The sequence below is a fragment of the Solanum lycopersicum genome, chromosome 2 (genome assembly GCF_036512215.1).
Source record: "Solanum lycopersicum chromosome 2, SLM_r2.1".
In the NCBI taxonomy this organism is placed as follows: domain Eukaryota; kingdom Viridiplantae; phylum Streptophyta; class Magnoliopsida; order Solanales; family Solanaceae; genus Solanum; species Solanum lycopersicum.
The window spans coordinates 67,981,557-68,009,416 of NC_090801.1; the positions used below are offsets into that span (position 1 = coordinate 67,981,557).

The 27,860-nt window shown below is 32.0% G+C and overlaps 3 protein-coding genes across 9 annotated transcripts; 1 reads left to right on the plus strand and 2 right to left on the minus strand.

Moving 5' to 3' along the window:
• The first annotated feature begins 6,129 nt into the window (after nt 1-6,129).
• Nucleotides 6,130-11,679, plus strand: LOC101260494 (uncharacterized). 7 transcript variants are annotated; one of them, XM_004232036.5, is made up of 12 exons: nt 6,130-6,792; nt 6,891-6,969; nt 7,465-7,537; nt 7,812-7,895; nt 7,985-8,101; nt 9,002-9,424; nt 9,591-9,985; nt 10,071-10,170; nt 10,274-10,333; nt 10,408-10,494; nt 10,740-10,868; nt 11,080-11,679. In XM_004232036.5, exons 2-12 carry the CDS (start codon nt 6,893-6,895, stop codon nt 11,380-11,382), a joined length of 1,848 nt encoding a protein of 615 aa, XP_004232084.1. In that variant the 5' UTR covers nt 6,130-6,792; nt 6,891-6,892; the 3' UTR covers nt 11,383-11,679. The 7 variants fall into 7 exon arrangements, with proteins under 7 accessions (XP_004232084.1, XP_069150034.1, XP_025885389.1 ...); XM_026029604.2 differs by having other exon boundaries at nt 6,133-6,792; nt 7,970-8,101; XM_069293933.1 differs by lacking the exon at nt 10,408-10,494.
• A 4,552-nt stretch (nt 11,680-16,231) lies between these two features.
• Nucleotides 16,232-18,508, minus strand: LOC101260191 (uncharacterized). Its single transcript, XM_004232035.5, has one exon. It carries the CDS (start codon nt 16,965-16,967, stop codon nt 16,482-16,484), a length of 486 nt encoding a protein of 161 aa, XP_004232083.1. The 5' UTR covers nt 16,968-18,508; the 3' UTR covers nt 16,232-16,481.
• Nucleotides 18,509-24,021: 5,513 nt separating this feature from the next.
• Nucleotides 24,022-27,784, minus strand: LOC101259899 (CASP-like protein 5C1). The gene is made up of 3 exons (XM_004232034.5): nt 27,155-27,784; nt 24,577-24,709; nt 24,022-24,491 (listed from the first exon to the last, which is right to left on the minus strand). Exons 1-3 carry the CDS (start codon nt 27,283-27,285, stop codon nt 24,291-24,293), a joined length of 465 nt encoding a protein of 154 aa, XP_004232082.1. The 5' UTR covers nt 27,286-27,784; the 3' UTR covers nt 24,022-24,290.
• Between the last annotated feature and the right edge of the window lie 76 nt (nt 27,785-27,860).

The window sequence follows — 27,860 nt, forward strand, 5'->3', positions numbered from 1 at the left end:
CAAGTGAGAGTAAGTTTTTTCTCGCTCATAAATATATTGTACATCAGAAAAGCATTTCTATTTTCTATTATTTTCCCACGAGTATCTATCTTCTTCTTTTTAATAATTGATACTAATAGGAGGAAAAAATTGCTAATGCGACCACAATAACCAGATTCAGACTGGTTAATTAATATTGTTGGTAAAACTTTTTGCTTCGTTACTAGTTGCTTATGCAACCACAATAACCAGACTGTTGGGGCAAACAATCTGCTAATTTACAACCAATTTGAAGTCATAGATTGGATAATAATATATTAAAGGAAACAACTACTTATAGTTGAATAGTATGGATTTTGTAATTTTTATTATTGGACAGTGCGTGGCCTGGCAACACAAGCTGCACTAATCACGGAGTTGAATCTAAGATTTGTCTTACTAGTTTATTAATTACATTTCAGGAATACAGTCTTGTGTTGCTAACATAATATCAGCAGCAATAATATTAATTAATTATCATATTATATTAGGATTTGAGTTATATATATTGCGTAAAAATTCTATTTGCACATCAGTGAGTTTAATATTACTTAACTTGACAATAAACCAAAATGACACTATAATCAACAGTTCCAAAGTTTAGGACTAAAATGCAGTGGCCGTTGGGCAGTGTAAGTGCTACTTGTGGCCAATAACTATAGATAAGAAGAAAAATGCAGCACTATAGCAGCTTCAGATACAGTTATAACTAGAATACAACTCATCCTCATTGTGTTTTATGAATCAAAAGTGTGTATGAGATAGATTCAGAATTTAACGTTGTAATAGATTTTTTTAAATTTGATTACGATCCTTAAAAGGCACACATTGACATTGTGGGGACAACATTGGGAGAAAGAGATGCCTTTTGCACCCTTATATCATTGGCATTGACTCCCTTGTCCAAATCCTCTTGGAAAGTTCCCTTTTTTTAATGTCTTTTTTCTTTTATGGGGATTCTAACACCTTTCTCTAATCACAGCCTGCCCCTCTTTTCTCAGCCCCACAAAAAAAGCCTTCAACTTTTTCTCTCAAATGTTGATGTCAAGTTTATTAGCAATGTCTCTGTTTGCTGACTCTGTGAGCTCGTGAGATATTCACATCATGATTCATATAAACAGCAACTGATAAAGAAAATGAAGTGAAAACAATAATATCTGATTCGTTTATAGTTTTGAATCTAAATGAGTACAATATGGGCACATCAAAAGAACCCCAACTGTTCCTCCATTTACAAAAATCAATACTCTCTAATCATAAATGACTTTTGTCACATATTTAATGCTTTACGGACAGCCTTCTGCATGGAAACTTTGAAAAGAGCCACTGCTATGATAAAGCACCAACACCTAACATACTCGATTTAATTCTACAAGTTGGATATATGAAATCTTACTCCACCTTTGAGATAAAGAGATTGTTTCAAATTAGAAGAATAATTATCGAAACATTAATATGAATAACAAAATAGACATAAGCAATAAAACAATAGGTAGTAATAAAACGAAAGAAAAATTACTGACATACTAAATAGTAATACTACTAATTAGATAAAAGTAGCAGAGGAGAGTGAAGAGTCTCTCATCCCTCTTAAAGATGCTATGTCACTACATTACACACTAATTTTCGATCTCCAAACCTTTTTTTTTACCTCTATCGTAACACACAGTATAGCCAACCTTTCACCACTCCTCATGATTAGTGTAACCGCGCATCTCCTCTTCACATCATATACGTACTGATATAGAAAAAATATCTACACAGTCAGGTCTCTTAAATAAGCTAGAAGAATTTCTTTCTGATAGTAGTAACCGTTTATAAATAACACTTGAAATAGTGTTTCACATTATCATTTTTTTCACTCATACAGGAGCATGACAAAGTTGATCATTTAGTAGTAAACTAGTAGTTGGGAAACTAATTTTCTAACATTTCTTAATTTTAAAACTCATGGACATGTACGACAATTGGTTAACATTGATGGCGACAAGAAAATTAAGCTTATGTTATACAAGAAAATTAAGCTTAAGTTCTTCTAATTTGTCGGATTCTAACATATAGATTGAATCTGGTGAAAAGATTAGTTCTTAATATTTCCACACTGTTAATTTCAGCAACTGTCTATTTTACTTCTGTGACTGTTAACAATGAAACACTCTAGATTTTTGTTTAGCTTAATCTATGTTTGACCATTTCAACTGATGAGAGTTTCTTGAGAAGTACAATTTTTTTGGAAAAAAATCAGTGAAAATCAAGGAGATACAGGGGAATCTGATCTTAATTTAGTGCCTAGAAAATCAAAAGAAATTTCAAAAAAATATATATATATCTTGGTAGCATAATAATAGTGGGCATGTTGGTTTTTGTAATACACAATTTACAGAGTATCAAATAAACAAGTCAATTATTCATGGAATCACAAGGTATGTCTGTCAGATTCATTTGAAAATAGTTGCTTCACTTGCTCCACTAAATCATAAGTATTTTAATTTAAGGGAAAATACCCAAGTACCCTCAACCTATGCCCGAAATTTCAGAGACACACTTATACTATGGTCCTATTAACCCTGAACTTATTTTATATGTAATTTACTATCTCTTTTTAGCCTACCTGGCACTAGTTCAAGAAAAAAAGTCAACCATCGTTGGGCCCACAAGATAGTGCCACGTAAGCTAAAAAGGGATAAAAAGTTATTAATAAAATAAGTTCAGGGATAATAGGACCTTAGTATAGTAGAAGTGTGTCTCTGAGATTTAGGGCATAGGTTGAGAGGTAGTTGGGCATTATCCCTTAATTTAATGAATAGAAGAACACTTTTTAACTATCTTCTGCCTACCCTGCACATTGGGAGATGCCCAATCCGAATCAGTTCATATAAAAATGGACAATAAGATAAAATAGAAGTTTCAATTTTCTCTCCTTCTCTCTCTATTTTCTTTTTTAGAGTAATTCATAATAATATACTAACTAGGACCACAGGTTATCATTTTCTGGTGATGCTCTAAAGTAAAGACAATGTATGTTAATGTTGGACTTAATTGGGGTCTGGTTGATAGTGACGAATCCGAGATTTATAGAATTAATCATTAAGAAAAGGAATAATTGTATTCAAAGGAAATTGAACACTAGTTCCTTTAGGTAGATAGCTAAATCTTAGACCAGTGTGTAATTAGAGTGGGGATAATAATGGGGCGGTGCACAGCGGAGCGAGTTGATGTAGGTCTTTTTAAAATTAACATAGGACAGGATGGATTGCAAGTATATTTTTGATTTTACATGTTTTTAAATTTAATTTTACTTTTAACATGCTATAAGAATAACAGGAGATTATTTATTATAATAATTTCTTTAAGCTACTAAAATATTTAAGATAGTAAATGAAAATGATTCAATGAAAAATAATACAGTTTCTTACATTTTTCAATTGATCTTTAAAAAATAAATTTTTAAGTCACTATCGTATTACATTAATACAACTAAATGTAAAGTGAATTTATTTATACGAATTTTATTTTTTGTATCAAACTTAACTAAAAAAAGAGAATATTATAAAAATTATGCAAGGTGGGTCTATGCAGTATAAGGTGAGACGGATTGAAAAGGAAAAAAAAATATTATACGGGGCGAATTAAAAATTTTGCGGATTAAGCTTAACCCGTCTCGCCCCCGCCCCACACCCCCAATGCCATCGCTAACTTAGATCCTATTTGAATTGACTTAAAAATTGATCAAAACTACTTTTAAGTTAGGTTTTTAGCCTTTAAAAGTACCTGATAAAATTTAAAATAAGTTTAAAATAATTATAGATAAAAAATAATTATAAGTTAAATGCAATTTATTTATGGGAAAGTGTTCCTTTCTTGCTATCACAAGTAGCTATTAAGAAAGAAACTTTTCTAATGAGTAGTTGAACATCACGACAAAAACCAAAGGCCTGACTGATGGCTACATACATACATACATTAGCAAATACTCACAACTCCTTATTTTGTTTTGTCTCTATCTTGGAAAAGTTCAAGTCTCTATGTCCCATGACCATATTTTAATTTAATTTTGAGGATTCTATTGACAAACAATTAGTTCTTTGTTACTCAAGGACAATATAGGTATCTCTTAACAAAAAGAAGATTTAGACAAAAGGAACCCCACAAAACTTCATTTCCTTTTAAGTATCCAATGTCCCCTTTTAACCCTTCCTTCACCTTTCATCTCTTTTGAGGTATGGCACTACTTTTTTTTTCCTTCTTCTTTTAGCCTTATGTGAAAAAGAAAAAACTCAATAGACATGGTACCTTGCTATTTATACCTCAGTTTGCTTTTACTTATGTATGATGAATTTTTAATATTATAAACAAATAAAAATTAACGAAGAAAATACTTAAGCGAGCACATTAAAAAAAAGCTCCATATGTAAAGCCAAGAAAAGTTAATGCATTTGGTACTTTCTACAAAGAAGTACTGTTTGAAAATGAAAAAAAGATACGTATATGATTTCCACAAGAGCATTAAAAAAAGCAAAAGTTAATTTCTAATACAATTTCTTCTTTATAAAAGCTTAATTTCCAAAAAGATTTTTTTTTTTGAGTGTGTCTGTCCTCGTGAAATTGGATATCTTTTAAGTAGCTGGAAATAATTCTAATTAGTTAAAGCTAGTGGGATACCATTCCTAATATACAAGGATTTGGTAGTTCTAGGGTATGAATCATATACTAATAACAATAAAATTATTAATAATAATGACAATATAATAGGTACATGCATATACATGTGTGCATATAGTTTTATATATGAGTGGTTGAATTCACACGAAATACCTAATTAAGTGTGCCATGGGCACTCCAATTTTCTAGTGTACAACTTTTTTGTTGACCTCAAAACAACCTATGGAAGGCTCAATTTTCCATTAAAAAGGTTAGTGTAGAAAATACGTTATGACCTAGCTATTACCTATGGATATGTAAACTAGTTAGTCACCCCACCACAACAATATTTTTTACAAATAAAAAATTATCCTAACTATATTTATAACAAATTAATATATATGTCTAATACATAAATAGGTTTCTAAATTTGTTAGGTTTTTCCTTTTAAATAATGTTGGTTAATGTGAAATTAAATTTTCTGAGAGGCATTGATAGAGAATACATATATTGTTCCAGAACTCATTAGTTCAATTGATAGTGAAACTGTTCAAGAATAATTATGTTTTACTTCTAGTCATTCGAACAAAGAAAACAAATGAGAGCAACACAAAATTTTTCTTCATTCATTCAATTAAAATCATTACAATACGAACACAATTGAAGTCATTTATAATAGAAAAATCGATCAAAATCAGTCAACAATGTTTAAAAGGAATAAGTTATGGATAGTTCAATGATTCAATAGGAAAATGACTTAGTTGAGATAACTGAACGGAAAAACTCAACAAGCTTAGAAATTTGTTTATGTGTTCGGGCCTAATATATAAATACTAGTAGTTGACATGCATAATTATCATTTAATCATATGATTAAATAAGAGATGTTCTTCACTTTACCAATTCAATCATTTATAGTAAATTTGAATTGATTTGTTTTTTAATTATTCAATATCCGTCTATGTATTTATAAACTAGCTACCCTTTTCCTAAGCACTCGTATAAATAAAAATTTGTTCGCGTTGATGTTGTCCAAATCAGCATAGAATGACAATTGACACACACTTCAGTCTTCACTATGCATAACTACCATTTAATTATGATTATTAAATATATGTTTTACTTTATTAGTTCACTTAACTGTAGTAACTTTGAACTGATTTGTGTAAATACTCTTATGTATATCTATGTATATATAAATTAAACCCCATCCTTCCTCCTCTAATCACGCGTGTAAATTTGAGAAAGTCTTTTATAAATATTTTATCTTAACGAATTTTCAATAATTGATGCATGAAATTTAAAATAATTTTATTAAAAAGTAATATATATGAAATCTGATCTATTTATATGAACATAATTTGATTTATTTAATCTAAAAAATTGAAAAACAAATAACTATTTATTTTGATAACAACTTTAATTATAATCTCAACTCTATTTATTGATGTAAGCTAAATAGGACAACCCTAACCAAAACACACACAGAAAATAGAAAAATAGAGTGATTGAAGTTGAGGCTTAGAGGTATACATATAGATAAACAAGGTGTGGGACAAAAGGGCCGGTCAACAACTCCCACTGGCTCACCAACAAGTGAAACGAATGTGGAAAAATGGGTTGTCAATACTGCTAAAATTATTAATCCATCTACTATGTTTCTAATCTTCTTTTTGTTTTAGCTTAAACCTTTTAGTATTCTGTTTGAGTCACCATTTTTATTATTCCTCCGAAATCTCTGACCTTTATCAACTCTTTATGGTCAAGTAAAATATACCTACTTTTGGATACCTTTGACATTTTTGAGCTTTAGTAGGGAATACTCTTTTTCTTTTTATCTTTCAGTGGAAAAAGCTCTCTTCACCTTCCCCTCTATTGCACAAAGCTATATTGGGAATGTGGGAGTAACAGATTTTTGGAGCAAAAGTGAGCATCTGCTACTTACACTTTCAACTCCTGGTCAAAAGGAGGGCTGCCTTTTCTTGTCCATTTGAGACTTTATGCAAAGACAAGTTGGGGGTTTTATTTCAAGCTGAGGTTTTTGAGGCCTGTTTTGGGTCTTTAGGACCAGTGGGTCTGTTTCCATTTTCCAAATATTTGATCTTTGATAGTTACCTGTTTGAAGTATGTACTGGTAAGTATACTCTGATCCAGTTTTGCTGTTCCCATTTACGAAAAATTGGTTCTTGATGGCTAATGGCAAGCTTTTCATTCACATTGAGTGAGCTGCAGATATGGATTTTGAAGGGTTTAGCACCAGTAAATTTCCAGAAAATAGAGTGACATCATCTAAACACACGCGTTCCAAGAGGTAGACTTTGGATTTATTCTTGTCTAGAATTCTCTCTCTTTCTCCCTTCATCGCTTTGGGGTCTGCTTAACTAGAAAAAATTGCTTATTGGGTGTATTCCTCGTGGTAGATTTTGTAGTGGTTTTTACGAATAAAACCCCTCTAAATCACATCTGTGCAACTATGTGCTTGCTTGACAAACTGTTGTTTCGTGTACCAATGTGCTCTGCGTTACTGCAAAAATTGGAAAGCTCTGTAGCAAGAGTGGGAAAGGGGAAAAGGGCTTTTTCTTATATGACATGGAGTACTGAATCTAAGCATTCATGCCGTTTACTTCTGTTCTTATATCCTACTACTTCTTCAGTTCCTTTGCACAAAGCAATTTGTTTATTTTAGAAGTCTTTGTGCAATCCAGATTTTAACCCGTGGCTAAATCTTTCCTACATGTGATTTGTTGAGTGCTGTCTTACTGCTTCATTCAATCTTAGTCTTTTTGTGTGATTTCTGCAATGGCAGCTTCCCAGTTAAACCAGAACAAGAGGAGAATATCGTGGATCATTCTGTAGAGACCTCTAATCGATTGAAGTTGGTAAGGACGCTTCGTTCTCGCGTTTTGATGTTAAAAGTAGCCCCCAAGCTATAGTGTCACAATTTCAAATGTTGGAAAAGGAAATAAAAGTAGATCAGAATGGATGATCTTCTACCTAGCTTCCTATATCCCTTTTCCTTCCCTGTAGTCTTGTTTTCTGATATGTCTATGATCCAATTTGCTAGTTCTATCTTCTGAAAAGGTAAAGAAGAACAAAGACCTCAAAGTACTGAGCTTTTGCAACTATTTGAGAATAATATTTTATTTACACTAGGATACGAGTCACGGGAATGACTGTAACGTGAGCGAGAAGAAACCATCATCCTCGGCTGAAATACAAAGTTCTCTGAGGCAAGAGGTAGTCTAACATAGATGATATATCTGCTCATGTTGGTAAATTGGAAAGATTCTTAATGTTTATAGTGGTTTAAGCCATATCCTTTGCAGATAATGCAGCTGGAGAGAAGATTACATGATCAAGTTGCAGTTCGATGTGCTCTTGAGAAAGCATTAGGTTATAAATCTTCTTCTCAAGATGTCAATGAAGTGACCGCAATGCCTAAGGTACCTCCTTCTGCTCTGTGTAGTTTTTTAATGAACTATACTATGTTGTAATCTTTAGCATCCTCTAACGAAGTTTCTCACTTTAGTTGATCTCAAACAAGAACTAAGATATTGTAATGACCCTTCTTGTCATTTTTAGTGTTTTATCTTCTGTGCATCGTTTAGAGCGTTCCTATAGCGATCCCAAGTCATTTATGACTTGCTGGGACTAACAGATCGGTCACCTGGTCGTTCGTTTGGTTATTGTGTGAGCTTTAGTATTTTTGAAGTCAAACTTAGCCTTTAACTTAAAGTTAAAACACCTAATCACACCAACTCACATTGAAAACTTCGGGAGTCATGTCAACAATGCTACTAGCCTAAAATGACCCTTCTGGAACTGATGGAATCGTCAGAATTGGATTCTGATGTCATCTTCTTGAACTTTTGATCGAAAATGATCGTTCAAGGTTCATAAGCTCCAAAAATACTAAAGCTCACACAATAACCAAACTAACGACCAGGTGACCGATCTGTCAGTCCCAGCAAGTCATAAATGACTTGGGATCGCTATAGGAACGCTCTAAACGATGCACAGAAGATAAAACACTAAAAATGACAAGAAGAGTCATTACATATATGCTATATATATGAGATACTTTTGAAGAGGTTGATTTTAGATATGTGATAATGCAAATATGTTAGCTTTACATATGCTCTCTGAGTTTGTGTAAACTTGGGAACTTCACACATTAATTTCTTTGTGAAGCTGATTTAGTAGTGTAAGCCTCAAATAGTCTATTTTTAGTTCCGAGTTTCTGCTAGGCTCATTGTTGTTGTTGGGTTATTTCCTTATATCTTAATTGATTGTTAACTGTATTTCTGTCTTATGTTGATTGTACTCTTCTCAACTATTTCCAGCCAGCAACAGAACTGATCAGAGATATTGCAGTACTAGAATTGGAAGTTGGGCATTTGGAACAGTATCTTCTCTCACTATACAGGAAAGCATTTGATCAACAAGTCTCATCCTTATCTCCTCCCACAAAAGATGATAAACTAAAATCTCCTATAAGTACCCCAAGGAGGCGTCTTGATTTCTCCAATTCTGATGTGATATTGAAAAGGGAAAAATCTACTTCTCGAGTTGATAGTCAATCAGAATTATATCCACGAAAAGAAAACAATTGTATGGTGGAAGACAAAATTAACGAATCTGGAGTTCATCGAAGCCATTCGTCGTTGTCTCAGCGTTCAGCTCTGTCGAGCAGAGCCTCCCCACCGGAAGAGACACTCGGCAAAACATTGCGTGCCTGTCATTCTCAACCGTTATCTATGATGGAGGTAATTTGCAATCACGGAGATGAATTTTCGTTGCACTTTCTGCTATTTGAGGGACGGATTATTTTTATTATTGTTGCATCTAGATATATGATGACTCAGAAGTGTTCTTTTAAAAAACAATTAACAGCTTAAAAATTTGAGTCTCTCTTTTACGACTTCTTTGCAGTATGCACAAAATGCTTCTTCAAATGTAATCAGTTTGGCAGAGCATCTAGGCACCCGTATCTCTGATCACGTTCCTGATACACCAAACAAGCTGTCCGAGGATATGATAAAGTGCATGTGCACCATATATAGCAAGCTTGCTGATCCTCCACTGACAAATCCCGGTCTTTCATCGCCAACCTCATCCTTGTCTTCCATAAGTGCATTTTCCCCAAAAGACATATGGAGTCCAGGATTTAGGAATGATTCATCTTTTGATGTTCGGCTGGACAATCCTTTTCATGTAGAAGGGTTGAAGGAGTTCAGTGGACCTTACAGCACAATGATTGAAGTACAGTGTGTATATAGAGATACTCAGAAATTGGGCGATATTGAACCGATGTTACAGCACTTCAGGTAAGAACATATGAGATTCAGGCACCTCATATCATGAGCTTAACCTTTATTGACGTATGGTGCTCCTTGAGGTGTCATATTGCAGGTCACTTATTTCTCGCCTAGAACAAATTGATCCACGAAAGTTGAGTCACGAAGAGAAGATAGCATTCTGGCTTAACGTACATAATGCATTGGTGATGCATGTAAGGTTCCTCATTAATTTAGAGCATCAGTGTTATAGTTTTATAATCGATGCAGTCAATATCTACTTTCAGCTGATGGTGGAGTATTACTATTTCCGTGTAGGCATTTCTAGCTTACGGTATCCCCCAAAACAATGTCAAGAGAATATTTCTACTCTTGAAGGTTAGTAAATAAACCTTTTTATTTGGTTAAGAGTTGCGTGGTGGGGATGTTGTCTTACCTTATTGCTTAATCAGGCTGCCTATAATGTTGGAGGCCATGTAGTAAGTGCAGATATGATACAGAACTCTATCCTGGGATGTCGAATGTCCAGACCAGGACAGGTATACTTCATGAACTATTTCAGTCATGGCCTAAGCTACACAATCAATGAATCAATCAACTAACTACACCTCAAACATACTTTCTCCTCGAAGTATATCCCAAGAGCTTTAGCATCTTTATTTACTTCTGTTGTCAAAATTTCTGTACTGCAGCCTAGTGCTTTTTGTTCTTGGCATATTTCTAGTTCTACTGGTTTTGGAGGATTTAATAGTTGAGATGCTGATAAAGTTCATTCTGGATGCAGTGGCTTCGCTTGTTACTTTCTTCTAAAGGAAAATTCAAGACTGGGGATGAAAGACAAACATATGCTATTGAACATCCAGAACCCCTTCTGCATTTTGCACTCAGCTCAGGCAATCACTCAGATCCCGCGGTAATGGCCATATTATTCTCCTCATTATTTTCTCCATGAGCATGTCATTGTCACAAAGCTAGAAATATGCGTCAAGTTGCTCTTGCTATGCAAATACATAAGGCGTTTATAAAAGAAGATAAATTAGTAGTGATGTGGAGGCCAATTTCCTGAACCTGATGATTAATAAACAAAGTTGCTTGTCTAACGGGAGTCAGAATGTTTTTGTCAGGTTCGAGTGTATACACCGAAAAGAGTACACGAGGAGCTGGAAGTCGCAAAAGAAGATTATATCAGAGCTACCTTTGGTGTGAAGAAGGATCAGAAAATAGTGTTACCAAAAGTTGTGGAGTCCTTTGCTAAGGATTCTGGCCTATGTCCTGCCGGTGTGTTAGAGATGATCCAGCAATCTTTGCCGGAATCTCTTAGAAAGAGCATTAAGAAGATTCCACAGGGAAAGGGCCGCAAGAACATTGAATGGATTCCTCATAATTTTGCTTTCCGGTATCTAATAATGAAGGACCTGGTGAAATGATGATGGTATGTTAAGATTAATCGAAGAATGTGGTTGTTTCTTTCTTTTTTTTCTTTGAAAGAAGTCTCAATTCTTTTTCCCATCACTTGTGTATACATGAATGGTAGTTTTCAGTTAGAATGGAGGATGATCAAAGTTCCTGTAATTGTGTCTTTGTGGAAGTGCCCCTCAATTCTTTGGCTATTTCTATTTGAGCAAAGCCTAGTTGTGTGCTCTAAGAAGAAGCAAATTCTGTGTTTCAGGCACGTATATAAATCTAAATCTCATCTCCATTGGTTAGGAGTTCTCTTATTTTAATTTAACTCTTTATTATCATTACTACACTAATTAGTTTGTCATTTTTTTATTTATGTCCAACAAATCTTATATCTGGTAAGCTTAAAAACTTGAAAAATAATATCATAACTAGTAACAAAATGGTGTTATATAATATGTTAAATATGAAATTTTCTCTAAATCTATTTCATATTCATTGGACAAACCAATGTCAGAGCTGGGCCTTCTCTTATTGGACTACTTACTTTTGAAGCCCAATTGACGGTGAATCCTTCGGCAAAATTTCATATTCACACTCATTTTTGCATTGTACAATACCAAAATAAAATGTATGTGTGCATATACAATATATAATCTTTAATCAAAATTGTGCGAATATATAATCCTAACTGATATCGCGCAAATACAATATCTTTATTTATGTGTATTTCTTTGCTTTTAATAAGTTGAAGCTGAATATATGTAAAGAAATCAATTGTATATGTAGTCCCTTAGATTCAACGTATATGTTTTCTTAAACTGTATGTGAAGTGTACGGGGAACCAACATCTAAAAACATATGCTACTCGTATATTATACATGTGTATAAGATATTTGCTATCGTCTCTCTATCGAGAGAATGCTCATTGCTAGAGTTTATAAATACACAAATACATAATATCAAAACATTTTTTATTATAAAAATTTAGAAAAATACCACTACAAAAAGTAACAAGGGAGCAGTAACCACTTCAGAAATTTTGTCAATCCTTTAGCTCATCGAGGCAGGTAATTTGACTTATCAAAAAAGCTGATGATAATTTTTGATAATTTATATAAAAATTGGAGTAACATATAACAAGTCAATTATAAAAATTAATTTTGAGCTGCTGAAGTTTCTTCTCTGTGTGAGCTGCAATTCAAAATTGCACCATCTTATATTAAAGGCCCTAACACATCCTTTCACGCTAACTACTAACTAGTATTCAGGTCATTAAATAAGTTCAACAAATATATTTCTTTGATTTTCTGATATAGATCGGAGGTAGACTCATTATCACTTTTATTTTTTTTAAAAATTGTCAACATGAGGTTATTTATTATAATTTATGTATTTAGAGGTGTGTTTCACGATAGTACAAATAGAAAACTCACAATTCTAATATTTCAGTTATGAAGCTTTAATGTTTTTGACTTTTTAACTGTTTTTTAACGTACTCATAATGTATCTAATAGATATTTACTAGCTAATCTCTACATTATTAATTCATAACATCACTATACCTTATTTAATACTTTCTCCGTTTAAAAAAAATGATCTAATTTGATTTGGCACAAGGTATTAAAAAATAAAGGATTTTTTGAATCTTGTGATTCTAAATTAAAATTATGTTAAATGTATCTTGTGGCTTTAAACATGTCATGCGACAAGCTGAAACTAAAGTGTTACTAAAAGGAAAGTTATTCTTTTTTAAAAAGATTAAAAAAGAAAAAAAATCATTTTTTTTAAACGAATGAAATATGTGTAAAATAAACAGTCCGAATAAGGATTGACCTATTGAAGATTAACCAGTAATTGGACAAGGACTTATTAGATATTTAAAAGTAACTAAATATGATGACCTACAATTAATGTAGCAAATTATGAAGTAGGTGATTTTGATGGGAGGAAAATGAGTTGGTGTTGTGAGAAGATGAAATATGCATAAATTATTAATTTCAAACTTTATAATTTTATCAAATAAACTATAATTTCAAATTTATAAACTTTAAGTTTTGACGTTAATGGTAAATCATTTTTTTATGTATGCAAATCTAAAGTGTATTCGGATATACATATGATATGATGTTCCAATTTACAAACTTACCCAACAAATTAATCTGAGAGAAATTTAAGTTTTTTAATTAGGTGTGGGATAAGGAAGGACCACCTTGTATATATTATATTTATACCCCATACTTTTGATGCAGCTAGCTAACAGGCACATAATGGCAATTAAAGTATCTCAACAAGTTGGAAAAACATACTCTGTACAATCATTAATAGTAAACATTGAACTGTTTTACGTTAAAAGAAAAACCAAAAAATACGACAAGACATGAAGAATATTATTATTATTAGTACTATTACAACACGGTGAAATAAAATCTGGCAAGTGAAAAGGATGTTTGATCCTTCAGACGCATTAATCTTTGGGACCAACCAAAGAAATTGCCTTCATTTCTATCAAGTAATTAAGTATAATAAGAACACTCCTATTTTAAGTGGTACCTGAAATTGTCGAAATATTTTGACTTTATATAAAATTTAAGAAATATTTTTTTTCCTGAAATTGAATAATCTAAAACAAGTCTTGTTTAATAATAAATATTTCAAAATTAAATAGTTACTAAATATAAAATATATTACTTCGCGCAAACTTAAAATAGATATGATTGTGTGTTTGAGACATGAAAAACATTTGGAAAGATTATAAGATTTCGATGAGATTGTGTTCGAGTTAATTATATGGTTACCAACTTGGACTGGATGTTATATATATCTCCATTTAATAAAAGCAGATATATATATTATTCGCGATAAGCACTAAGAAACATTAATCAATCGATCCCATCAAAGGCTCAAACATATAGTACCTACTTTACTATTATATATATATATTCTCATGAAAAAAATGAACTGTGACGGTCCACGCAATTTTTGCCTTACGATTAAATTTAATAAAATAACTTCAAGTTGCACTATCGAACACTATAACAATTACTTACAATTCTTCTTGGATTTTACCCTATTAATCTATGTATGGCATCAAGCTTGCAATCCGTGTTAAGCAGTATTTAACTGAAAATATTAGTTTGATGACATACGGATTTCTTATTCCTATAGCAGATTTGCAACAATTATTACTTGAGTCATCGATCGAAAAAAAAAAATTGTATTTCCCTAATAACCGTCATAATGTACTTACACATTATAAAAAAATTTAGTTTAGACAGTAAGATTTATGGCAACAAAATCTAGATCTACTACGTGCTTGTGTGATTCACATGTTGTGTTTGTCCCAAAAGTACAGTGTTTGCACCACTTGTGATGGATTCAATGGTATGGGCCAATTGTATATATATGGAGTGAAAAACGTGCCATGAAATTTTACAAGTACTTTGAGTAAAATTGCATGGTAATAAAAAAAAAACTCATTTAGAAACCCCATCTACTTGAAATACGTGAAGCATTGGATTCTCCTAGCTGGCTTTTTTCATCTTAACATTTGATCACAATGATAAATAATAGAGTTAAGGCATATCAACAGAAATGGGTCCAGCTTTAATTAACCAACCACATTTGCTTAATTAAATTTTCTACCTATATAGTAGTGGAGTACTAATTAGTCTCACTACCATATTGCAACATGGTTTACTAATTATGTGAAAATATCTCATTTTAACGTATGTTAGTGAATAATATATTAGTTGGGTACGTACTAAAAAGTCAATATTTTCCAAACTACAACTTGTATGGGTGAAAAGTCATGTATTGTCGCATTGTTTGTTGGTTGCTTACTCGAAACTTCAAATTATATGAAGTTATGGTAATTTTCCAATCAAAGGAATAAAACAACTATTAAATGTAGATAATGACATTGACATGGTTCCAGCTGTAAGAAAGTTAAGATTAGCTAGCCTGTTAGCAACACTTTTTTAAAAAAAATAGCTAAAGTGTTCGAAATCCATATTAAAATCTCATTAAATTAAGGAGAAAGGAATAGTTTTAATTTTCTTATTATATAAGCACGATAATTGTAATGGTGGGAGAAGTAAAATATTATTTATTTTTCCATGATAGTTTTTGCAAATCCACTTTTCATACAATATTTTTCTTTCTTTGACCCTACAAATTGTTGCAATAATTCATCCCATTCATTTAGATTAGCTTTTTTATTCCTTCATCAATAGTTATGACTTGAGAATAAGGAACATAAAGAACAAGAGCACTGGAGTGAGCTAGCTAGCTTCATAACCTGCAAATTCAAATCGATAATTAATCGTAATTTATTTTTTAATCATTGAACTGTCCCTTCACAACATACATATACATTAGTTTAACATGGTTCAAAACATTCAAATTATTACTTTGTTAGCTAATTATAGCCAAATTTATAATCGTTGATTCCTTTTAATACCTGTGATGTTTACAATTCATGTGCTTCAAAGTCAAACAATGAAATCGCTTGTATCATCGACAACAAGATCCTCTTCTATCTTTTTTTCGTTAACTTCAAGTTAAAATTATTTTTCTCCGTAATTCATTTGAGCTAATTTTCGAGGTTAATTACACATTTAAATAACAATATTTCTCATTTTAATCCATGCTAGTCGTTATGATAAGTCAGACGATAGCGTACGTTGCGTAGGTGGTTTGGGTGAGAAAGTTCAGAAGACGCCAACCTTTGTCTTTTATCATCTCTTGATCTAAATAAAATCCTACTAATCCTTTTTTTTAAAAAAAAAATCAGTTACTATTAATTAAGAAAAAGTATATTTTAGCTGTAGTACTTGATGATAATAAATGATGCAAAAATTAATGGAGATCTCATTTAGGTTTTAATCCAATATTTGCTAATCAATCGAGCTAGAGGTAAAATTGTGATACAGCCCCATATTAACTGATGGCAACTACACATTATTCTAAAAAATTAAAAAAAAAGTTTGATGCCGAATTTCGAACTACTCACTAATCCGAGAGCAGATCTTGAATATTAACCTCAACTAATTTTCTACTATATTCACAAAATTGTAAAAAAAACTATTAAAATGAACAGTTTGATTTTCCCCAAAAGTTAAATCTACTCAGGTATTGCAGTTAACCTCGCCGTAAACTTACCTCTCCTCCCACTACCACCACTACTCCTCGCTCTTCTCAATTCCGCAGCGGCGGCGGAATCGTTATTATCTCTCCTTTTCCCCTTTTTTTCTACTAAGAAATCTGAACCTTTACGGCGACAACCGTATTTCTCAGTGCCACAATTGTTCAATGCAGAACTAGCTTTTACAGCTAATGCTGCCATTTCCTCCGCCTTAAGCCTACGTTTCAGATTGCTTAACGGCAACGCAAAGTAAAGTTGACCGGGTTGAAGCTCTTCATCAGCGCTTATGGCGGAAACGACATCACCGAAATCCATTTCATCGGAATTACATATGAATATTGACGGATCTTTCTGTAACAGGTAAGACGCCTTTACTGGATAAGGAAACTCTTGTAATCTTCCGTCTTGTAGTATCAATTTTGCTGTAGCAATAGATGTAGATTCACAAGAACTGCAAATACCCATATTTGGTAGATCCGATTTGGATTCAATGGAAATGGAAAAAGCTTGTTAGAGAAGAATGGAGGAGAGAAAAATGAGGGAATGGAAGGTATAAATAGGAAGTGATAATAAAATTGTACTCTCGAGTAATGAACCAGGAAGCCACGTCAGCATTTTTTATTTATTAAAAAGAGAGAAAGGGAAATGGTAAAAAGGAAAATAAAGAGGTGACTTTTGAATTAAAGAGTTTGTTATATTTGGCATCATAGCAGCATAGGGCAATGCATTGCCAACCTGTAAACTTATGGGTGACAGGTTGTATATTTCTTCCGTTAAATTTTACCCCTATTTTCGTATTCAAATTACGCAAGTAGGGACTAAGGATTTTTGAGCCAGTATCGTTTTCCTTTGCTCATTTCGGGAGTAATTAAAAATTTATTTTAAATGAATTACTTTGAATTAAAAAAACAAACATAAATTTAATTTTTTAAACTTAATACCTATAATCAAAAGTTAATAAGTTTACTCAAAGTTAAAATTAAGCCCTAAGAATGAAAAGATTTTCGATAATAACGCTTCTCTATTAATGATTTTACTTGACTTACAGTTAGGTTAATGTGCTTCGAATATCTAAAGATATACTAATATTTCCTATACAGATTTGGCCACTAAATATCAGATTATTCTTAAAGAAATAGCCGTCTTTAGATATTATCATCCAAATATTAATGATAGATGTATTTTTATTGTACATTTTATTTTACATGAGATATTTTTCAAATGAAAATTCTTTTAGTTTCACATGTATTCTATCGAGATTGATTCAAGTGGTAGAGGTACTAATCAAACTAGTAGTAAAAGTCCGGATCAAGTTATATTTATTGAAGGATCAGTTTAACAAGAATTGTAATGTAATTTTTTTTAATTAAGGATATCAAGTTCAGATAGAAAATCATTTTTGTTCGTCTTACTTTTAATGTGACTTATGTTTTTCTTTTTATAAAATCCAAATTTAATCAGACTTTCATATAACTATGAAAAAATGTCAAATAATTTAAAATTAAAAAGAAAGGAAGATGGTAAACGGGGTACGGTCAATGTACTAGTGGGTAGAGGAATCACGAGATGTTAAATAAAGGATGGAGAAAGAGCGTAGAATTAAAAACGAGAGGGTAACATGTAACCACCAATCCATTTTCTTTGAATAATGGTATGTGCAGGAGTTTTGATAAGGCAAAATTAGGACTTCTCTGTAGAAAGAAATAGCAAAGGAAGGTTCTTAATTCTCACCGATGAGATGACTACAAACAGATCAACAAGTAACCTGTGCATCTTGATAATGATATTTGAAGGCTACTATACAATAATTCAAAGAAGATTATCATGACACTTTTTCCCTTTTCTTTTACCCTTTCATCACTTTCTTTTTTTTTGGCAAATTGCCTCTATATACTTTATATAAGCACACATACATGTTACCAGTCCACCAACTAATTTTTCTCTACCAACACATAAAGATTATCGGGACAGCGATAACTTATCTAGATCGCAAATGAATTGATAAACACAACGATCAAATTTCTCTAAATCGATTAATATGCACCGCCTAAATGCATGGCTCGATAAATATATGATGTAACATATATTTACTTTATTCAATTTCGTAATTTTCATACTGTTATGCATACAATTAAGATGAAGGATGCATGTCTCAAATTATTAATTAGTATCCAAAAAAAGATGCCTACTTTACTATAAAAGAGGGAAAACTCAATTATGATTATGGTATGATTTTTTTTTTTTGTTTCTTATATTAATTATAGAACCTCCCTCCTTTCTTCCTTTGTCTCTTCTTATTCCCTTGGAAGATTTGTTAACTATAATGATGAACTCTTACATTTATACTAATTTGGACTAATTGTTAAATTAATACATTAATTAAATAGAATGATCAACATTGATTGTGGTTACATAAATTTTTGACGCATCTCGACTAATTTTAGAAAATATCTATAACTTAATAAAATCTATCAAGCAATTTTATCCGTCAATACAAGGATGAACGAAATAATATTTTTTTTGTGTGTTTAATGAAATTTAAACTTTAAATTTTATAACTCTTAATCACTTCATTAATCACTACACCATATTTCTTACGTATAATTGTGGATACATGTTTCTTTATTAAACCATTGTTTTTATCTCGTGAATTAGCTAATATTTAATTTAGTTGATGGACTGTCTATTTTAGTCAAACTAAGTATAAATTAAAAAAAAAGAAGCTAAAGTAGAAGGTACGGGCGGTTGAGCTGAAATAATGGGAAGATTAGAAGGGTAATATAGGTAAGAAAAGAAAGGGACGTGGCAAGGTGAAGGAGAAACAGAGGAGTGTGAATAAAAAGACACGTGGAAATGAAGGAAGGCAGGAGAGTGTAGATAAATAAATAAATAAATTAGCAACAACCCGACAAGAGCTTACATGTAATGATCTGTTTTTTTGTTGTGGTGTTTTGAATCGTTCCTTCTACTAACTGTTCCACACAAAACAAAACACTGTATCACTCTTCCATCACCTCTCTCTATTTTGTTTTCTTCTTCTTTTTCTAATTTTCACTTCTATTTCCTCCCGCCTTCGAAAATAATACTAATATACATTCTTTACTCATTATTTTTTTGTCTCCTAGTTTATGTTTCCTTCTCTTTTTTAATAATTGTCTTCTTTGACTAGGCATATCAAGTTATTCAATATCTTATGATAAATATTATATTATTATTATTAACCCTTTGATAGGATATTTGGTTTGCATTATTTCATAATATATCTCGTATTATTTTAATAAATATAATGCTTGAATATATTATATATTTTCTATCATTACATAATATAATACGTCTATAATTTGAATATTAATAATTAAAGACAAAATAAAAAAAATTAAGATAAATATAGAATCACATCAAATCAGACTCCATTCGCTACATAAAATTAGTGTTTTCATGTTACCTAAAAGATGGATTCATATAATACCATACGATAAGTAATAATCAAAAACAAACATCGTATTAAAACTAATACGATATGATGGAATTGACAACCATCCAAACAAGATGTAATAGTTCTATATAAAATATAAATACCGAAATTAATTAACATTTCAATTTAAAATCAAACTAAAGACAAAAATAAGGTTAGACAAAGTAAAAGCCATTATTTTCATATTGGTTGACTTGGGTCATTTTAAAAATTAAAATACCAAGTAGTAGTAGTATTTAAGTTGTTGAATATAAAAGAAAAAGAAAAAGAAAAAGAGTCGCTTTAATTTTTCTTCCTATTTTGTCCCTTTATTGCTTACGAAACACATGCTTAGTGCACACTAATAAAGAGATTCGTTTTCTCTTTTCCCTCTCCCCCTTCCCTTCCTGCTTAAGAAATACTACTTTTTTTCCTCTTTAAGTTGGTTGGCATTATTTGAAGGTTAACATCAAATTAAGAAAGATCATGACAACTCTTGTAAGAATATTTTCTCAATGTACGTTCCACTACATTAAAAAAAAATAAAAAATTTATTACCGTCGATTGATTCTTAATTAGTGCTAAATATGTATTTTTAACGATAATTAACACTCTTTATATATGTCACTAAAGCTTATAACGACATTGGTTCTAATGACACTTGACTAATGTCTATAAAGACTTTAACACTATTTATTAATGTTAAAAGTTATTTTTGTTATAGTGTTGAGACGAGTATTTAATTGTTCTATGGCATTAAAAAAATGTTAACGTTCTTTTACGGACTTATAAAGATACAAAATTGGAATTCGTTGTCATTAACGAGTGTTAAATACTTCTTTTATCTTGAATTAGAAATGTTGTGATTGAGAAATCTTTGATGCAAATTCAAATTTAGTAAAAAATAATTTATGACAGTTTCACGATGTGTGGTGTTTAAGAGAAGTTTTTTTTATAAAATACAGACATTGTAAGATTATATATCAAAATAAAATAAGAAGTTACCAAAATATAATATAGATAGATAGCGATTCTTCCTCTCGATGACGAGGGACGGAAAGAGAATCCGCTTTCATCGGAATATCCGATTCAAAGGCAAGAGACGAAGAGAGAATAAGTTCATTTCGGGTCACAGAAAGGATCGCCCTTTTCGCTCCGCTTAGCCTTATCCACCCTCTAGGGGTATTTTAGTGATAGGTTCCATAGGAACTGGACGATCCTATTTGGTCAAATACCTAGCGACAAACTCCTTTACTTTTTTCTAAAATAGACTATAAAAAAGGAAAAGGTTACGTACTGTATATAAATGGATTGATAGAAAAGACATTTCATGAGTAGCTTTAACCTGCTTCTCTTTTTTCTAGTTAATTAATTACTTTCCAAACTTTATTCTTTTAATTAAGTTATTACAATATAGATTTTGGGTTTCTCTTTTGGACCCATAAAAAAATAGTTTCAAAGATTGAAAATGTGATTTGATAATCATTGGCGTTATAGAAATAATTATTGTAAGTTGGGACTATGAAGCTTCCCTCCACATAACATAGCCACCGAAACAGTTTTTTTTTTTTAAAAAGGGAACTTTTTCTTTAGACATAATTAGTCCAACATCTATTCGCTTTTTTAGGTCCCCAGAATTGGCAAATATTCACATGGTTTTGCCTCTTTGATTTTGGACTTTTAAGGCCATTCTCCCACCAACTCCACCCCCACAAAACTCACCGTCACCAACAACAAAATTAATGTGCAAAACAAAAATTGATCAGTGGCTGGTTTTGAGTATTGGTTGAGGCTTTTTTTTTTTTTTTGGTAATGGTTGAGGCTACACATTATTCAGGAAAAGACACATTCAATTGTTTGTTTGATAATAAATGAGCATGTAAATATATTCCTATTATTAATTTTACCATTCTCTGGGTAAATAGCTAGTTTGGTTTCATTTTAGACTTACATTATTTTGAATGTTGAAAAAACTGAATACTCATATTTGAGTGATGAGAGCTTGATTAAGCTTTTGTTAGAAATGTTGGTTGCTTAGGTTTTATATATTAGTTTATGTTTTATTTCTCAAGAGTCAAATGTTATGAATTTTGACTAATATTTCAAAATATATTTTCTCATCAAATTAATGTAAGAAAAGTTATTATAGTCCTTTGTTGTACTACTCATCAATATTTAAATTTTTAAATATAAAATATTAAGTTGGTCAAATTAATTTACTAATATAATTTTGAAAATAAGAAAAACATTACTTATTGATTACAAGTGGACTATATATATCCCAACTGTGATGCCGAGTGAGAAAGAAACTATGCACAACACACAGCTTGTCAAAATAGACTCAAGATTGAAATCTAAAAACATGACACCAAATCAACTAAGTATAATTGGTTCATAAACATTCAATCAAATATATTATTATATATATGCATGTCAATGTGATGCTTGTATTATTTTCCCCAAACAGATGCTCATAATTTTTTTAAAAAATTTTTTGGTGACAGAAACTGAACGATGCAATGCACGTGCATCTCATTGATCGAGCTGTTAAATAATTTTTCATTTTTTTTTTATTTGATGAAGCCGCGTGTCTTTGAATCTTCTATTTTGACACCCAAAATCTTGATAGTAAGGTTAAGCTAAGGTCTATCTGAAACAATATTTCTGTCTCACAAAAAGGATAAGCTATGTGTATGTATATTAGTACTTTCATCCTTTTTAGACTCTATTCGTGAGATATATTATAAATGTTGTGTTATGATTTTAGAGGTATAATATTCCACTGCTATATTATTAATTAATAACAATATATAGAAACTTTAGACAAATATATTTTTTGTTTTTTTTTAAAGAGTGGAATTTAATTATGGCTTGATGAAAGCTGGCATTGACAAAATGAAAAAGGGAGTGCAGCAGCCGGCAAAATAACACCTTTCTGTATTATTAATTAACGTAATCCATTGAACACGGAATTAATTAGTAATAGTAATGCACTTGTTTGAGATTTTTAGTGGACCAAAATGCCAGCCCATTCTGTGTTTATGATTTCTTCCCTACTTCATGAGAATAATGCACAGAATTTAAGTTTGAAAAATATAATAATGTGGAATCTTCTGCATTATTCTCGTTGACACAGTCATAGTATCGTCTCAAAATTATCTGTTGTAATTTTTAAGATTAATTAATTTACATTTGAAACGGAGATGGTATTTTGCTTTAGAGAAAGGATTGAGCAAAAAGACTTGTTTAAAAGCAAATATCCCATAAATCAATTTTTAATTATTTGAAGCATTACTTTACTTAACCTAATACAAAAACAATCATGATTTATGGATACGCTATCTATTTATTTATTTGTATAAAAAAGCATAGAGCAGTACTGGGTTTTTTTCTGGATCAAATAGTTATATATTTATATATAATATTTCTTTTCTGTTAAGTCAAATTCGAATTTTATTAGAGAATCTTCTAATTATAATGGAGACACAATTAATTATAGAACTATAGTTGATTAATTGAAGGTAATAGCGCCGAACTACAAAGCAAAAAAAATGTCACATCTGATGGAATGAAGGGATATTTTAATTCCAAATTGAGTGGATAAAATAAGTTTCACAATATATAAATTCTCATTGTTTCTGTCACATCATTAAGATCAAGGGATATTTTAATTCCAAAATGAGTGGATTAAATAAGTTCCAATGTATATGAATTTCTCATTAAATTTATGCTGTCACATCATGAAATGATAATTAATCATCAACTTTTAAATGATTTTTGAATTTAAATAGGGGACTATATGGAAAAGGTTATAAAGTGCTTGTTGGGAAAAGGTTAGCCTGTTTGTTTTAACACACGATTAAATTAAAGGTATACATAGTATTTTCCTCCAAAACAGATACAGCTCAGGATTCATAAACTTTAATTTTGTGAAATGACCTATTGAAATTATGTTCAGATCAAATTGGGAAACTTTGTATTTTCATGTTCAGAAACGTCAACCCTGCGTGAAGACGAAATGCTGAAGCAAATATACAACCCCTAAAATAAAATGAAGCATAGAAGTAAGAAGTAATCATGAAACTTTAATTTAAACTGCTTTCACCATATAATAGACTAACGCAACAAGGATGAAAGTAGATTTTGTACATTTAGTCCAGCAATGGATCACTGGTATTACTTCCTTCTATAGTATTGCATCTTTTATTCTCGACTTTATGCTTCATCTACAATTAACTTTATATCAACTCCAACAGACTATACGAAAGTTGTGCCATATACAAATTACCTCTGGGTTATTCCCGATTTCACATTGCACCAGAGAGATATAAGTACTAAACGTTTAAGCTGGGAAGAAGCCAAAGATTGAAGAGGGACGACGAAAATGTCAGAAACCAAGCCAAGAAAGCCATGGTAGCCGAGAGTTGGTAACGCGTGCATAAAGTTCCCTCGCAGAATGAGCTTCTAGAATGAATAAGAAAGTCAGCCGCACTAGCTGTTGAACATGATGCTGCTAGTGCTAGAAATGACAGGACCTGTTAGGTGCGACAACGAGATGGTATTTGATTAGAAGAAGATTATATAAGGTAGATTTTTCAGTATAAGGAACAAGGTACATACCCAATCTCCTAATACGACAAGTGAGAGAATTCCAGGCAAGCGAGTTGGGAGTTTAATAAGAACTGAGAATGCATCCACCATTGCTAGTGTCACGCTCCACGCCATAAGCAAACCCATTACTGTCACCAAAAAGCTGCAAGCAACAAAAGTTGAAGTAGGTAAATTAGCACATAAATTTGCATCTTCACAGCTAGAAGATAATGTTCTGATACATCTTTATGTCTAAATATTTCTGTACCAGCGCAATAACTTATTTATTTCCGTCACAATCTGTTTTAAGGAGAATAACCATGAGCAGCAAATTGGCTCTTAACGCATCTGTTGGCAAATACTGGGATTCTTGTAAAAGGGCAAAGAATGAGATCATAAAGTGCAATCCCAACCCCATATCAACAAATGACTCATTACATCAGTTATAATTTGTTTGGTTATACCTATTACTACTGTGACCAAAGCGGTTCGTGAGACTATGTGCAAGAAACCCCAACTCCTGAAAGAACAAAATAGGTAGAAGAAACGCAGGAATAGCACCTTACAAACAAAAGAGACGAACAAGTGTATGATCTGATATCATCATCAACCAATAGTAATACGGAACTGTAGCCTTAAAGATGATGTGTCTATATTATTTTTAATGAACAAGAACATGAGTTCAATATGATATTTTAATGGGTAACAAATAAGGAAATGCTGACTCCAAAAACACTTCCGACTTGCAGCTCTTAAGATTAACGCCAAAGACAGTATAAGTAAAAGCTGTTATTAGCTCTACATCTCCAAATGTTCTTTGGAAGATAAGAGAGCTACCAAATGTTAACCATAAACAACACAATTGTATATACACTCCACAAGATCTCAAGTATATGTAACTACTTGTTCCCTGCTTCCCACACTGTAACATTGAAAATCAATCACAACATTTACATCTGACTAGCTTCATCTTCATATCCTTTTTGTATACATAAGCTAACTTCAATGAGTCATGTAAAGCACCACTTAATAGCTGTCAGTTCTCTCACCTATTTATCATGGAGACTGACAACCAAAATCATTACGCAGCCGTTCCATGAATGTAACTATTTCTTCTGGCAAAGTTTCGGTAAATACATTACAGATAACCGCCCACCCAGGATTTATTAACGAATTAAACAGAAGAAAGATACGCTTAGCCAAAACAATAAAACAACAAATACAGAGACCATATATGCGGCAAATGGCAAATAAAACACCAAAAAACAATGTGTCTCGTGTCTCAGCCTAACACGACAAAGGAAGTTAATATTTGTTGCGACAGAAACATAAATGATGATGACGAGGAGGAGAAAGAAGTGGATCCATCTCAATCATGTGTCTCGTGTTTCACCCTACGTTACAAAAGAAACATAAAAGATGATAAGGAGGAGGAGAAAGAGGGGGATCTATCTAAATCAATGTGTCTCGTGTCTCACCCTAACGCAACAAATGGAGCTAATATACGTTACGACAAAAACATAAATGATGATGACGAGGAGGACAAAGAGGTGGATCTATCTCGATAATGAGTCTCGTGCCTCACCCTCATGCGATAAATGAAGTTAATATACGTTACGACAGAAACCTAAATGATGATGACAAGCAGGAAAGGAGGTGGATCTATCTCGATCAATGAGTCTCGTGCCTCACCGTCACGCGACAAATGAAGTTAATATACGTTACGACAGAAACATAAATGATGATGACGAGGAGGAGGAGGAAAAAGAGGTGGATATATCTCATTCTTAATAAATTTGAACCGTATCAAGCTCGTCTATAAATGCATACTAGTTGTCACCGCCAAATTGAAAACTGGACTTTCCTAGTCCGTAAATGGATCAACACGTGGAACGAAGTCACACAAACAACGTTTCCAGGAGAAAGAACAGCTGACATTCCAACAGCTAGTTGTTCTTCCATATCACAAACAACATCATCCAGATGACCTGCAGAAGCTTATTATCTTATTGACCTATTTTACTCATTTTCACCTTGTTCTTTCCTTTTCTTTTTTTTTTGGGTCTATTTTTAAGTATTAGTTTCCCCTTGTATTTTTCCTTCTAATCCTCATTCACCTACTCCATATCTATTTAATAGTTTCTTCTAGCTACTCAATTTAAAAGCAATCTGCCGCCACTCACTTTGTGGTCATCAACATTTCATAACATAACAATCTTCCAAGTTCCAACCAAAAAAGAGACTCAAACATAAAATTCAATTTTCGTTCTTCTTGTTCTCCTTTCTATATGATCATCAGTCAACTCTACCTTCTAATTTCAACTAAGTTCCAGTCCGCAGTGGCAATTGAGCTGTTAAACTAGTTTTTCTTCTGGCCATCAAGCAATTAAAAAATACCTAGTTGTTATCATAAATTGCAGGGCTAGGTCAAAAAGTGAAGACTTTACCATATAAAGTACGAAATGCACATGTAACATACAAATGCATCAACATAGAAGGCTACCGATCAGAAATCTCCTAAAACTAAACGAAAGTAGCAAAAATTCAAAAATTGACACAGATTAAACAAAATAAATAAAAAAAAGGAAATCGAGAAAGAGAAAATTACCAGAAAGCAGTGTAGCTATAGAACGGAATATCGTAACACATGAATAGAAGTGAAGCAACGGAGAAGATAGCCTGTCCTAATCTCAAAGCCAAGCTGCCACTAGAACCCAAAGCCCCTGGAAGTTCATCCATGTCGTTACAGACATGCCAGAGACTTGCACAAATTTGCTAATATAATGAACCGAGATGTTTGTCATATCCAATTCCAACTTGCTACGCATGCCATGCCACGTTTACATCAAAGAGGAAGAAGCAACCGAACAGAGGAAAAACGGAAAACAATTTTGGGGAAAAAAAATTAATGATAAGAAGAGGTAGTTGTGACGTGTGAATGAGAAAAAGATGATGTTTCCCTCTAATGTCTTTTGTTAAGCTTTTAATTTGGGGCAAGACGATCTTGTCTGGCTTCCAAAATAAACAGGTTCAGTGGTTGCGGGGATACAAAATTGAAGCGGTGGCGGTGGATTTTTATGACTTTTAAGTCTCATCTTTCTTCTCTTTTTAGCTTAGTATTTCTTTTTCTCTTTTTTCACACACAATAATTATTTGATTTTACAGGAAATTTCTATTTCTCACTATTAACAACTTGCATATTGGAAATGGAGAATTACAAGTAGAGCCAATTAAATATAGTGTCATTAATGAAGTTGTTCTTACGATTTTAATTAAAAAAAAGTAGAGTCCAACTTGACTAGATTTACGAAAGT